At 37.1% G+C, this 13912-nt stretch overlaps 1 protein-coding gene across 1 annotated transcript in view; it reads right to left on the bottom strand.

The window, feature by feature from the left end:
- The window catches only part of LOC109533230 (phosphatidylinositol 4-kinase alpha), a 70346-nt gene that overhangs the window by 19440 nt on the left and 36994 nt on the right, over positions 1-13912 (bottom strand). Inside the window, exons 14-22 of the mRNA XM_048662587.1 lie at positions 13813-13912; positions 13479-13755; positions 9274-9579; positions 8528-8784; positions 8294-8472; positions 3660-3854; positions 3413-3602; positions 1046-1253; positions 762-991 (exon numbers count right to left, since the gene is read on the bottom strand). The exon at positions 13813-13912 is cut by the window's right edge and continues 4 nt beyond it. Of these exons, the coding sequence (XP_048518544.1) occupies positions 762-991; positions 1046-1253; positions 3413-3602; positions 3660-3854; positions 8294-8472; positions 8528-8784; positions 9274-9579; positions 13479-13755; positions 13813-13912 (1942 nt within the window). The remainder of the gene's footprint in view (positions 1-761; positions 992-1045; positions 1254-3412; positions 3603-3659; positions 3855-8293; positions 8473-8527; positions 8785-9273; positions 9580-13478; positions 13756-13812) is intronic.

Below are 13912 nucleotides of genomic sequence, written 5' to 3'. Positions count from 1 at the left end.
TCGTTGTGAGTTTTTTTGAAAATTATCGAATTACCGTTTATTAATACCTTTTTTACCCTATGGGGTTGCTATGGATGAGTGAAATAATAAAATAAATTATATTGGAACACTCACCTCTTTAACAGTTTTCCGAAGATTTTTTTAAAAACTTTTGCAGCTTCGAATTTTGGACAAAACCCTAATAATTGCTTCTGGGCTTTTTCCCAAACATATTTTTCCGAACAGAAGAAGCGAAACTTTTTAATCAATTATTTGGAAAGTTTGCCAACTTCGTCGCTGTGAATAATTTAGTTATTTTTAATTCCGGTTTCTTCACTTTTAGGTCAATATTTCTAAACAAAACTCTTTCTAAACTGTGGCAAACAGAGTATTTGAATCAAAAAAAATTAAAACGGACTTTACAAGAAAACTGGGCGTATTTATAGTTTGGTCTTCTTTTTCTTCATTTGGTGTCTTTACCGAATACTCGTTTTACCTTTGAATTTGGGACAAAATCCAAACAAAGTTCTTTTGTTCTTTTTTGTCGAAAAAAAAATAGTTTTCCAGAAAACGATCAGAGGCAACTATTTGGAAAACTCATTGAAAACCTCATCGGTCTGAAGAATTTTAAAGTTTATCCAAATTTTCCGGTTTTTCTCGTTTTAGACCAAAAACCAGGAAACCTGCATTTTTGGTGTGCAAAATAACCGTGTCTTTAAACTGTTATTTATCGAATTCTGCGTGTTTTATTGATATCTGCTCTATAAACCAGACTCTCTTACCTCCTACATCACTGTCCTTCAGGTATTTCCGATCGGAGTGCAGCGCCTGCCAAAACTTGATTAAAGTCGTGACGTCCTCTCGTAAATCGATCGCATTTTGTGTGGGGCACTTGACCGGTTTGCAAAAGTAGTCCAGACAACAACAGTAAATTCGCTCTCGCAGAACGTTCTTGGCCAAGCTTTTCGGCAGTATGTCGCCTTGTAAGAGCGATAAACCGCATGTCATCAGCCTATATACAATTTCTTTTGAATAAGGCAAATACAAAATATTCAACTGAACTTACTTAAACCTCACTCCTATAGCAGAAGTATGTCTATTGAGAATCGCAGGCTCAGATCCTACCGACATGGGCAAAGAATGATGTATCAAACTGACGATCATTTCCACCTTCTCATAGCTGCTGGACTTGATCGTTTCCACCAGCTCATAAATGAACTGCACCCAAATAACGTGCGGCTTTACAAATGGATTGTCTGGTTCCAAAAGACACCCTAGAAAAAAACTTTGCTTAGCAGATCAGTCGGGGACACTCTGGTTAAAATAGAAGGGTAGCCCAGAGGGAAAAATAGTATGTAGTAAGGCTGTTGTTATTGTCGTTTGTGTTTTAACTACTGTCTGATTCACTGAATAAAAAAATTCCGATTACTTCAGGAAGTGTTAGGACAAAATTTCCCGAAGACATTATACTTAGAAGTCTCCGGTTAGACATTCTAAGAATGTATAATGATTCAAAAATAAAAACAGGCAGAAATAGACTAGATCGTTACACTAAAACGAGTGTTAATTATAATTTAAGGCGCTATTATATCAAGGAAGATAAAAGCCTACATTTACTAAGTAGGAAACAATGCGGATTTAATGCAATTTCAATGCCGTTTTCAGGATTTTTAGACCGAAGTGTCTTTTGTAGATTGCAAAAGTTTCAATGTGCTTGGGTTAAATGAGATTGGACATCGATCATATAACATCGATGGTAGCCATCGATGTTGACATCGAAAGGTAATATCGATGTTAAGGAAACATCGGAGGCAGAACATCGATGTTTGACAACATCGATGTTCTGATAGCCGTTGCATACAAATTTCAAATTGATTTACTTAAACCTAAATAATTTTATTTCACTACTACTATGACATTTTAAAACAATGCATTGTTAAATAATCGACTAAATTTATTCAACTTATAGTGGCCACATTTTTCAGTCAACTGACTGTAAAAAAAGTAATTCGGATAACCGTTTACCCTTCAGACGATATGTCGAGTTTACCACGTTATTATTATAACTAAGTCGCATTTCATCTGTGACAGAATTTATATCTTCAAAATGTTTAGTGCTTATATGCATGCATGCAGACATTCTGCTTACAACGTTTATTATTTTACATTTCATCTGTGATTGAATCTAAGTCTTACATATGCTTAGTTTGCTTAAATGCAGGTGTACACTCTGCGTAGTGTGCTGGATATAAACATAAAACTTGCGTTAGAGCGCTTTAAGGAAACGTTAACATTTGACTGCAAACTACGGAACAGACTGGATTTGTCGAGAGCTTTTCTAATAAACTATACATTTCAAGAGCTGCCAGACGATCAAAAACAAAGAGGTTTTTTTCGGGTGCAACTAGAAATGGGCCATTATATATGCCGCGGTATCGTTTGTATCAGCTCTATCAAAGAGTCCGCAGAAAATGCTTCTATCTAGTATCAACATCAAATGTCCGATGTTTTTATTTCAGGATCTAACATCGATGTTCTTCTCCCATCCCTATTTGCACGTGACTTCACAATGAAATTCACACAGTATTCCGATCCAATCGTCTCCTATTGACAGTGAAACTTTTGGGTTGCTGCTTCTTTTAAATCAAAAGTTCTCAGTTTTTAAAGCGAAGGGCGCAGTTTTGCGAAAACCTTGATTTTTAGGCCTACGTTTACTATATTACCAATACTCAGAATTTACTACGATTTTAATGCAGTTTTCAGAGTTTTCAGATTGAAGCGTTTTCTATAGAATGTAAAAGTTTCAAGTTGCTACATGCGTTAAATTAAAGATTCGCCGTCTTTATATCATAGCATGCAGTTTTTTAAGCGACTTTTATCTGAGTCAATATTTATTAATGGCTTTAAGCCTTGGCATACATTTGGCAAATGTATGCCAAGGCTTAAAGCAGCAACAACGCTACACGTAAAAACTGATGATGGTGGAAAAATACACCGAAACGTATTTTAATTGATAAATAAATATAATAAATGACTGAAACCCAGGCATTAATTTTGATTTGGAATTGAAACACAGTCAGGAAAGTATATACAATTGCTTCTAAAGAAAATTTTTAGTCACCTATAGTTAAAAATAATTATTCGGTTATTTTTAGTTTCGAACAAACTGCACCCTTCCTGTAGCACCAAACCACCGCCAAACCTTCAACTCAACAAGGGATTCAATAGTTCAAATCGCATCGTCGTATTTGCAGATTTCGCTCACACCCATACAGTTGGATCAATCCCTACCAGTACTGAGTAACGAAAGATCTGAGTAACTGCGTAGTAACAATTCGGTATTTCAAACCGTATCTTCTTTTCGTGACTCAGTAACGAATTCAAACCGTTTCAACACCGCGATTATTTAGTGTAAATTCTTAACAATACCTACCTTCGTGAACCGCCAAAGGACTGGTTTGCTGATGGGTCACGGAAAACAGGCCCAACTTCTTGTGAACAGTGCACTTCCAAGCAGCAACCATTTCTTGCAGAAATCGCATCTCCAGCTCCGGCTGGGAAGTGGTGAGCCACTTCCAACATTCTACCGCCGTTCGCATAGCTTCCACGCTGAATAATTCAACCTGGCAATGAACCTCTGGTTATAAGCGTACGAATAAAAGTAGAGAATATTTGATCACCTGGGACCATGTGATGGCATGCAACAAGTTACTGTTGAACTCGGAGCTTTGAATCAGTAAGGCGGTAGCTTGCCAAATAGCTTCTCTATGCATGGAGTCAGACTGTTGCTTACAGGCACTCCATACTCTACCCAATACAGTGTTGATTAACTCTTCTTTGCGGTCGTTTCCGAAGATTTTCAACATCCCATTTACCTGAAGAAGTCGTTTTCTTATAATAAATATTAACCAAGTGCTGTAAAGTTATATTCCACATGGTCTGATAATATACAGGGTGAGTTTTCTTCAGCGCAAAGAATTACAATTTTGAATGCTCTAATCGAGACCATTTTTATTCTGTCAAAATTTGACAGCTGTCAAGAGATATTTGAAAAATACCAATTTATGGCAGATTTTTAAATAACTCTCAGTTCCGTCAATATAACTGACGTCAATCTGACAGGAAAACTTCAAATATAAAAGTTGTAAGAAATTCGCGAGTTCAACAACCGATGGGGGCGCTGCGAAACGTCAAATTACTCGTTGCCGAGTGACAGTTGAGACTTGTCAGGCTTGTCTATCAATTGTAACAAAAATGAATGTGAATTAATGAACGAATTGAATGTTGATTAGAACAAAACAAATCGCAATAAGATGTAACACCCAATGTCAACAAAACAAGTGTCAAATTACTAGTTAACTTGTAGTTATAATTTTAGCCACCAGCAACTCGCGAATTACATTCCAAATAAAATGGCATGACATTTTCACAAATTAACTGTCATGTTATTTGTTGACATTGACATACACATGTTTTTCCAAAATGTATGACTTTCAATGGTTTCAGCAGCATTTAATACAGGAAAGTTTGCTCTATTCACCCTGCTAGTTTCTATTTACACTCACTATTTTTCACTAATTTGCTATCGCAAACGGGGATTAGGAAGAATGCTGAGAGAGGCAATATTCGTTTATCCAGCGATTGCCAATTTAGGTATACTTTTCCTAAATGTTAGGAAAATTTTTAAGTCTAAGGATTGAACGGGCAGTTTTGCTTCCACCCGATTTACCGATTTTTTAAAAATTTGCAACTCTAAACAGGGGTTAGAACGAAGATTGCTGCTAGTATCGATCAATGCAAACAATTTTGTTCTGAAAATCGTGTGGATGGATTCCCTGCATGTCCGGGACCTTTTTAAGTTTAAGGCTTGAAAGGGGCGTTTTTCTTCGACCAGTTTTGCAAGTGAGTCTTTAAAAATGCGGGTTATTCTATGCGGTTTAAGAACAAGGTTCATAACAAGCCATAAAACTTGAAAGTTTTATAAAAGCAAGAAAGGAAAGCAAAATATTCAAAGATAAGCGCGTGCTAAAATCCAGTAGTATGCGGTCTCTATAAGCGCAGCAAGCGAGCAAAGAAAGCAATCACAAATTAGGGCACGGTTTGAACCTGGATTTAACAAATAACTGAATTTCACCGAACATATCCAGCATAAAAAGTTTACATTTTCAGAAAAATCGAGCAGGACTAATCGGAAAAATCTTTTGAAAATGAAGTCACGTATTCCCTCGATCTTGATGTTTCCACCAAAAAAGCATTGACAAATAATGGCTTGTGGGAAATGTGGGCCATTTAACCAGCCCTTACACAAAATATCAAGCTCAAATTGCTGAAAATTTCACAAAGATCGAATAAAACGACTGATTCGAAGCATATAATTTGGTAAAATTTAAAATACTGACGTGCGACCGGCAAATTCTATAAAACAAATCCAACAATCAAAATACTGAAATAGAAGTGCCATGCCAAGCAATGAATCATCCAACGGGCGTTCAAGCAAATTATTATTATTTCACGATGTTGGCTCTGTAGTAGGTGGTGCCTAGGGAATGCGGCAAAGTTTCGATCTCGCATGGATTTTTTGGAAAGTGTCGGAATATTTAGTTTATTACAGCCAACGGACGAAACCGATGGCCTGGCCTTTGTGTGGTGTGAATCCAGTTGTTAGATGGAAAATATAGAATAATTCTGATCTTTAGGGAAAATGTGGTAGTTATCCGGCCTGCCGTTGCATAATTCGAAATGCATTTCTTGTGTCATCAAGTGTAGTGGGTAGAAAATTGACGATGGGGCGCCAGCTTGCAGAAAGCTGGTAAAACCGATTTCTAATCTATAAAACCTGTAGAGTAAACTGATTTTGGTTTTCCGAAAAGCGACTTAACTTTTATGGATTCCTTGTAATTCTCTCTTTTTTGCCGATTTGTTAACTGCAATTTATTGTAAAATTTATTTTAAGTCACACTTTATAGATTAACTAGCGGTGAAGTTCAGACCAAAATTAAAACCAGACTTGCGGCTGGCCTAAATTTAAGCCACTAAATGGTGATAAGTTTTTTGGAGAAAAATCGCAGATTTAAGGAATCCCAGCGGTCTGGATCCGGACAGCATTTTATTTCATAAAAGTAGATGGCAATCAGGGTTGTAGCTTTTTTGTAGCAATTATGCTGCTCGCATGTGCAGATTTGTGGATTTTATGACTCAGATTTCCATTTCGCCCTTTGCGAATGTTATATTGCGGATTTTGAAAATAGTAGCTTTAAACTCTTAATACTTTATTACACAATTTAGGCACTTAATTTGTTAACATACAATTTTTTCAGGTAAAATTTTCAATTTCCAGTCGATTTTGGTTGTGTGTCCAAGTGGTGTAGACGTTTTGAGGACTAATGGCGAGAAAATGGAGGATGGGGCCCCAGCTTGCGGAAATCTGTTGAGAATAATGTCCAATTTATAAATTCTTTAGCTTGAACGAGTTTCCTCCTCCTCCTCCTCCTCTCAGGTGCCGTATCTGATGAGGTTGGCGACTATTATGGCAAATTGGTCTCTCTCATCTGCTTGATGGACGAGCGTATTTCCGTCAGTCTTGCTACAATCACGTATATTTCGGAGCCATGATTTCTTCTTCCTGCCTATACTCCGTTTTCCCTCGATTTTTCCTTCCAGTATTAATTGAATCTATTCGTACTCCGCATGTCGCAATAGATGCATTAGGCCAACTGTTTTTCTGATGTTGGTATTAGTGAGGTGTGGGCGTGTGTGCATTCTTCTTATGACTTCTTCATTTGTGGTCTTGCTTGTCCAGCTTATCCGTAACATACGGTGGTACATCCACATTTCGCAGGCGTTCAGTTTTTTCGGATCTTCTGCTTTGAGGGTCCAGGTCTCACTTCCATACAACAGTAGAGACCATATATAACATTTAAGGGTTCTGTATCTTGTCTCGACTGGGAGCTTCGGGAACCATTGGACGTTCTCCGTGTGCTCTTATAAATCATGGACCAGATAAAATAAAATCTAATTACTTGCCAGTGAGCAGTGGAGTTCCGCAGGGGTCAGTTTTAGGGCCAGTGTTGTATTCTTTGTATGTTGCCGATATAAAGGAAAGTATTGCTAATTCTAAACTTAAACAGTTTGCAGACGATTCTTAATTGTATATGTCTTTTAATCCCAATCAACATGAAAATTTTGCAACAAAAATTAATGTACATTTAAAAAATGTAAGCACTTATGCACAAAATAACACGCTAATAAAGCTTAATGCTACAACGTCATGTATTATGCTGTTAGGAGAAAATAAAAACCAAATATCCAATATAAATAAAATCCTAAATATAATATTAAATAATGAACGGTTGCCTATTGTTACAGAAGCCAAAAACTTATGATACTAGCCTCACTTTTGAAACGCATGTTAAAAGAAAACTAGACATTGCATACCTTAGACAAAAAAACTGTATAACATAAAAAAAATCTGCTTTAAAAAACAAAATTTATTTGTGTAATTTTTAGTTTTATCTTTACTGGACTATGGCGATGCTGTTTGTCATGGTTCTTTAACTAATAAAACTGCAAAATCCATCCAAAGGTTGCAAAATGCATGTATGCGGTTTGCATATGAAGTACCTTACCGGCAGCATATTACACCTTATTCAAATAATTATTCAGTGTTGTCCATGGCAAATCGGCGTGAATTACACTTACATAATTTAATTTATAGAATTTTAAAGTCCAAGCAACCATCTTATCTGTATAAACTTTTTATCACAAAGGATCATCCTCATCAAACTCGATATATTGGCGATTTTTTTGATACCTCAACATCATTCTACAAATATTCAAGTCTTTTAGTTTCATTACAACGCAAAAGTGGAACAATATTTCAAATGAAGTTAAGGCTTTTTCACTACCTACATTTTCTAAATACATTAAGATTAAACTCTTGCAAGAACAATCTTTAGAAGTCCATTATTCGTCAAATTATGTAAACATGCATTGAATATATATTTTTTTGTATATGATGAATAAAAATTATTTTGAATTTGAATTTGAAATGGACGCCACGCCACGCAGCCATTTTTAGTGACGCCGAGTTGGAAAAACAAAAATATTGTTTCTTTTAAGCCCACCGCGGTACTATTGTGCACGACCAGAGAAAAAACTCGTGCTTTTCTCTCATGCACATTCACTCAGAGAATGGGGAGGGAAGCTATGCCTCAAGAAGACAGTGTATAGGGGCGTAGCCTTCCAAATGTACCGGCTTGGTTCAACATAAATTTCCCAAGCAGAACACGTAAGCGAAAAGAAAAGATTAACTAACCTCTCCCATGTACTTAGATCGCATCGCAGACGTGGAAATAATCTTGCTGGAGTCAGTTTTAACACACTGCGGCCGCTTTTCCAACGTGCTGGCGCTCAAGTGGGAGCTGTAAGCGTTCAAAGGCCCATTATGCAGAATGGAGTCCAGTGCCATGGCCAAACCCGCATGATGCCACATATCTGGCGAACATATTTTAAGTGTGATTACCCTCAATACAAGCAGCCAAATCTATACCTGAGGTAGGGATTTGATTTATGTACTCTTGAATGTACGAGCGAGTCCATTGCGGGGCCCAACGCATTGCTTCCTTGATAATCCGTTCCGAATTGTCGGCGAAATCTCTAATTATGGACTCTCTCGCTTCAAGTGTGTCCATCAACTGGATCGAGTAAGGCGTTTGAGGAATTTTCAGTGTGGGCGTCTCCTGGTTCGGATCCACCTCTAAGGAGTAAGACAGCACTTGGAGAATATCAAGCATCGTCCACAAAACCCTGAAAAATTCGACACATTCGCGCTCATTACAATCAGGATTTAGAATGGATTGGGACTAATTCAGAAAAGCGCCAGCTGAGCTTTTGAGGCACAAGTACAGGTCTTTGGCCTAAGGTAAGTGTTGTCTGCGGGTATTTAAGGAGAACAGACAAAACCTCATTCTCCCTAAAAATTGAGATATTTGGGAAAAACTTAATAAGAAATTTGGCAACGATCAATTTGATTGCTCCTGCAAATTAGTCTTTTGCTAGGTGGATCTCAAGAAAAACTAAAAAAAAAAAAAACAGGGCCGAGACCAGTTGAAAAGAACTCAAGGTTTCAATGTTTAGTTTTCAACTGAAAATTACAAATATTCAAAGAAATACCCCAATATAACTGCAACGACTTAAATAACAAATATGCAAACATTTTGCCGACTTATTTAGTATACGAGTTCTTTGTAGGTGAGTAACAGTAAAGTTGTGTATGGAAGTAAAATCCAAACTCACCGTCTGCTCCACAGCAAGTGAGGAAACTTGTCCACCAAAGCCACCAAGAACTTATCGGAAACTCTCCTAATTTGTTTATGCGTATGGTTAAAGTTCACCAAAAGGAATTGAGCGTGCTGCTCCAGGTCGGCTTCACGCGCCTCATTCTTTGGCTTGTTGCTCATCACTTCCAGAAACTTCTCAAATACTCGGTCGCTCACGGCCGCTACACAGTTCCACAATCCGGCTTTGTCTTTTTGAAGCGCTGAATCGCTGAGGTAGTCCGATATTATCGGTACCAGGCTGGGTTCACCCGAATGTTGCACTCTAGAACACATATGAAGAGACTTAAATATGCATATTTCATCTTAAATGATAGTAGAACAACGCATTAAAAATATTTATCAAAATATCAGACACTTAGGTGCAAAAATATGCAGTTTTTGCTCGTTTGTCGGAAGCGACGTGAGCAAGAACTCTCATTTTTACATCATTCCAGAGAGAACTAAATGGCCTTTTTAGAAAGTGAACCATCGATAAGGAAATTTAGGCAGTTTTCTAAAAAAAAGTCTTGATTTCACGAAGTTTTTTATTTGCGTGTTTTTTCGAGTTGCAAAGTCGACTTAAAGATGACGCTGCGTTTCTCGAGGTTGTGAGGTTTAGGAAATGCTCTGTTGCGCACACCCAGAGCTGCTGATCTGTCGTTCTGGACTGTGTGGGACTCCAGATAAGCTGTTTCTTGGTTCAACAAGAAACAGGAACCACAAGCAGGTTCTTGGTTGGTCAGTGGTTGCTCGGCCCCTGCTTTAACAAGTTCCGCAGCAATCTCGTTTTCCTTTGCTCCTGTTTATCACAGTTGCCCAAGTGAGTTTTACTCTGTTTGACCCCCAGAGTCGTAAGTTCTTTTACACAATCTAGCACATATTGTGACCTGATTGTGTACGATTCAAGTGCCTTTACGCTGGCTTCATCTCCGGTTACGATGGTAATGTGCTTACGTGTGTATGCTCTTTCCCTCATTTTCCGGGCGCAATGTGTTATCGCTAGAATACTTGCTTGGAAGGCGGTCGTGATTGTACCCAGGTTCAAGACAATCCTTTTCCCAGGTTTTTCCTCTTTCGACTATACCAGCGCCTGTGCCCGACGCTGTTTTTATGCCTTTCGTGTACCATACGGAGTCCTCTGTAATGGCTAATGTCACCCATACGGTAATTTTACTTAATAACAAGTAATCACATTGATATTTTTCAAATATGTATGGTATAAGATGCAAAAAAGTGTCGGTTGTATGAATGAGTGATGAAAAGTTTGCGCTGACAATGACTGAGAAATAGGTACCGACAATCTCCAGTTTTTAAGCCACAAGGACATTTGTTTAAGAAAATCAGTTTGTGTTGTAGAATTAGATCTTACCGGTTCTCTATATTAATCATTAAATCGCTTACCCTCCCAAACACTTTTAACGTTTAAAATTTTCCACCATTTAATAAAAATATTTAAAAATATGCAAGTTCCATCAGCATTAGAAAATGATTCGGGATGGTTCCTAGAGATGCAACGTAGAGCGGCACCATTTTTTCGTTAAAAATGTTTATTGCCAATTTTACATTTTGTTTTTCAATTGAAGAAGGATATAAAACTTTATATGATAATGTATGAGCTAACTTAATTACGGAATTTTTTTCTAATTCATATAAGGTTACAAGATGTTTGAATTGTGCTGCAACTAAATTTTCATTATTAAGCTCAAAATCAGGATATACAAATTTACAATTATCGGTTTTCTTACTAATCCAATTATTACGAATACATTTTAGTATATGAACAACATCAAAAATGAAGAAAAGTGATCTAGATGAGTCCAACGGATGAACAATAGATGGGTGAAGAATACCATTAGAACAAAAAAGTTCAAACGCCTTTTTATTCACAGGGTTGTTGTCGGATATTAAAGCTATAACAAAAAATCCTATACTTTCTAATTCTTGCAAAACATTAAAAATCATAATTTTTWGTTGCTGAGCASTTAAMTTWRTAWYTAGGWAMTAKACTGRCCAMATCCTTATATTTAGAAARYRTMYWAGCTTGCACTKTCKTWGCGAYTTGTSGTATTMGATCCTAGAATACTATCACCYTTAAAATTCAGCACTGGATTCACATAAATTTCGTCCAAATGGACATTGATTATAAATTCATGATTTTTCAAAAATGACAATTTAGTTTTTAAATAATCAATACTCCCTTTGAGATCAGATGCATGCAATGACATTTTACTTATCACTTTTTTGATATTCCTGGGATGAGGCAAATAAATACATCCACTATTGTACAATGCAACATAAGAAGCTGATGACTGAATAAATAATGTCGAAGCCAAAATTATTGTATGCCCAGTGTATCGTCTGGTGTGAGGGGGTCGTTTAGACAGTTGAAGCTGCTCAATTATAAATGACAACTGTAAATGATCTTCAATGTTTGTACTAACTTTAGTTAATATATCTATTGCTGCCTCCAACCGATTTTCTGCTACACTCTGAACATTATTAGCGTGCTCAAGAATAAAAATTAAAATGTCTTCTATTATATTCAAAGACTTTAAAACTTTCAGTTTTTGAGGAACTTTTTGCACTGGAAATTTAACGCTTCTTATATAAATTTCATAATTCATATTCGCAAAAATCACTAAGGAACACAAGATGAACGGTGCACCTTCATTTATATCGACGATAATAAGATGGAGCTTTTCCTTTCCACCTATCAAAATCCATTCTGAGCGTTTGCTTTGATTATTGTGAAACGACAAAATATCTTCCAAAGTGTTTAATTGTTTCTCTTCTAAATATGTTTTATGTGTCTGTAAGCTATCTTTAATTGCTTTTTCCATTTGGTCTTGCTCAACTTCATGCAACCTCTTTACACCATTTGAGTGCCTCGGAGTTGCACTCAAGTATTTCGGTACATTTTCAAAAATTGTTGAAACTGCACCCTTTCTCAATTTCGGTATTTTTCGAACAAATTCTTGCCACTCTCCATTCACAATACACTTGTCTACTTTAATAATTTCACGTTCCTCAAAATGTTTGATACATACAATAGGATTCTTTAACATCGATAGATCTGTCGGTATTTTTTTTATCCACTTTTGGCGCAACGTTTTATCAGAAGGAAGAGCAAAAGTGGAAACACCTTCTTCTTGACTTTTGTAGTTAGACTTGCATCCAGTAACACTGCAATGCCGTGGCATATTTGAAAGTTTCTCCTTGATTGCTTCTAATTAACACTTAGTTCTGAATCTAGAAGTCATAAAAGAACAATAATTAATAAATCATAAATCATAAACAAGTATTAAACATGTTAATGCCTGTAGAAATCCTTAAAATAAATTCAGAGTATAATAATAACACAAACACTGAAGTGGAAGTTCTCTAACTATTTCGTAAAAAAAACATACCTGCACTAAACTTAGTATTGTAGATCCGTATTTAACACAACTTGACACAATAAAAAAATCAGATTTAGCAATTTTCAGAGAAACAAACAAGTTTCTTGAAATTACTCTGCCCTTAACCTACGGCAACCTCACCAAACTAAACCAGATAGTCGGACTAAGTTGATCACGTGATAGTCGAGCGCCATGGCCTGTCTTTCTCGTTGGCCTCGGTTTCACAATAGTGACGTACATGTTTTCCCAAAAGTGCGTTTGCAGCTCCATAAAGCTCTGATCGCCTTGTTTGTTTTCTGCTCCACATGTTCTTTAAACAGCGGTTTGTTATCAAGGGTTACCCCAAGATATTTAACAGTGTCGGACATATGTATTATGTTCCCATACATAGACATTACTTTAAGGCCTAAGCGCTCCAAGATATCTTTATGTTTTGGATAGGCTAATTTTCAGCCCTTCCGTGTTACACCATTGTTCGGTAATGTTTAGCGCCTGTTGCATCAGTGATGACACAGTGCCTCCAAACTTTCCCTGCACAACAATGGCGATATCATCCGCATATCCTAGTGAACATCAGACACTAAGGTACAAGATTATGTCAAATTTTCAAGTTTTCCGTCCCGATTTTGCGCGTTTCTAGGAAGCAACACGAGCAAGAACGCTCATTTTTACATCATTCCGAAGAGAACTAAATGGTCTTTTTAGACAGTGAACCATCGACAAGGAAATGTTTGGATAAGGAAAAAATTGTTATGTAGTAGAAATTCAATTCAATTTCCTTTACCTTAATATCTCCACCCAGTAGACACTCAACAGGAAAGTGCACTGTGCAAAGGTCAATTTGTTGTTAACAATTGCAGTGACGTCGGCAGGATGCCGAAGTCGGTCCAGGATTTGGTTCTTCAGCTCCTGAAGTTCAGTAATGGACACACTATCGTTCTTCACTGCGCTCGTGTACTGCAACTCTCGCATTTCCGACCGACTGGACGTGGGAGAGACCAAAGCTGGAGATTTCGCCGCGATTTCCTTCACTCCTTCATACCATTCGGCAGGCCAGAGCCCTAAATAAACAAAAAATTGTTCTGCTCGTTTCCTATGCAGTGGACTAAAAGTTCTACCTGAGTCGGAAGCAGTAAATCCCATTATTACACAGTATAGCCAAAAGTCGCGGAACATTTTGTGGATGCGCGGCTCGGGGTTTCGAATCGGTGGAAGCCG

Source organism: Dendroctonus ponderosae, unplaced genomic scaffold (assembly GCF_020466585.1).
Source record: "Dendroctonus ponderosae isolate FM_Combo_2020 unplaced genomic scaffold, Dpon_F_20191213v2 Dpon_F_20191213_11, whole genome shotgun sequence".
In the NCBI taxonomy this organism is placed as follows: Eukaryota; Metazoa; Arthropoda; class Insecta; order Coleoptera; family Curculionidae; genus Dendroctonus; species Dendroctonus ponderosae.
The sequence above is the reverse complement of the archived record's forward strand: the minus strand, read 5'-3'. Positions and strand labels throughout refer to the sequence as shown.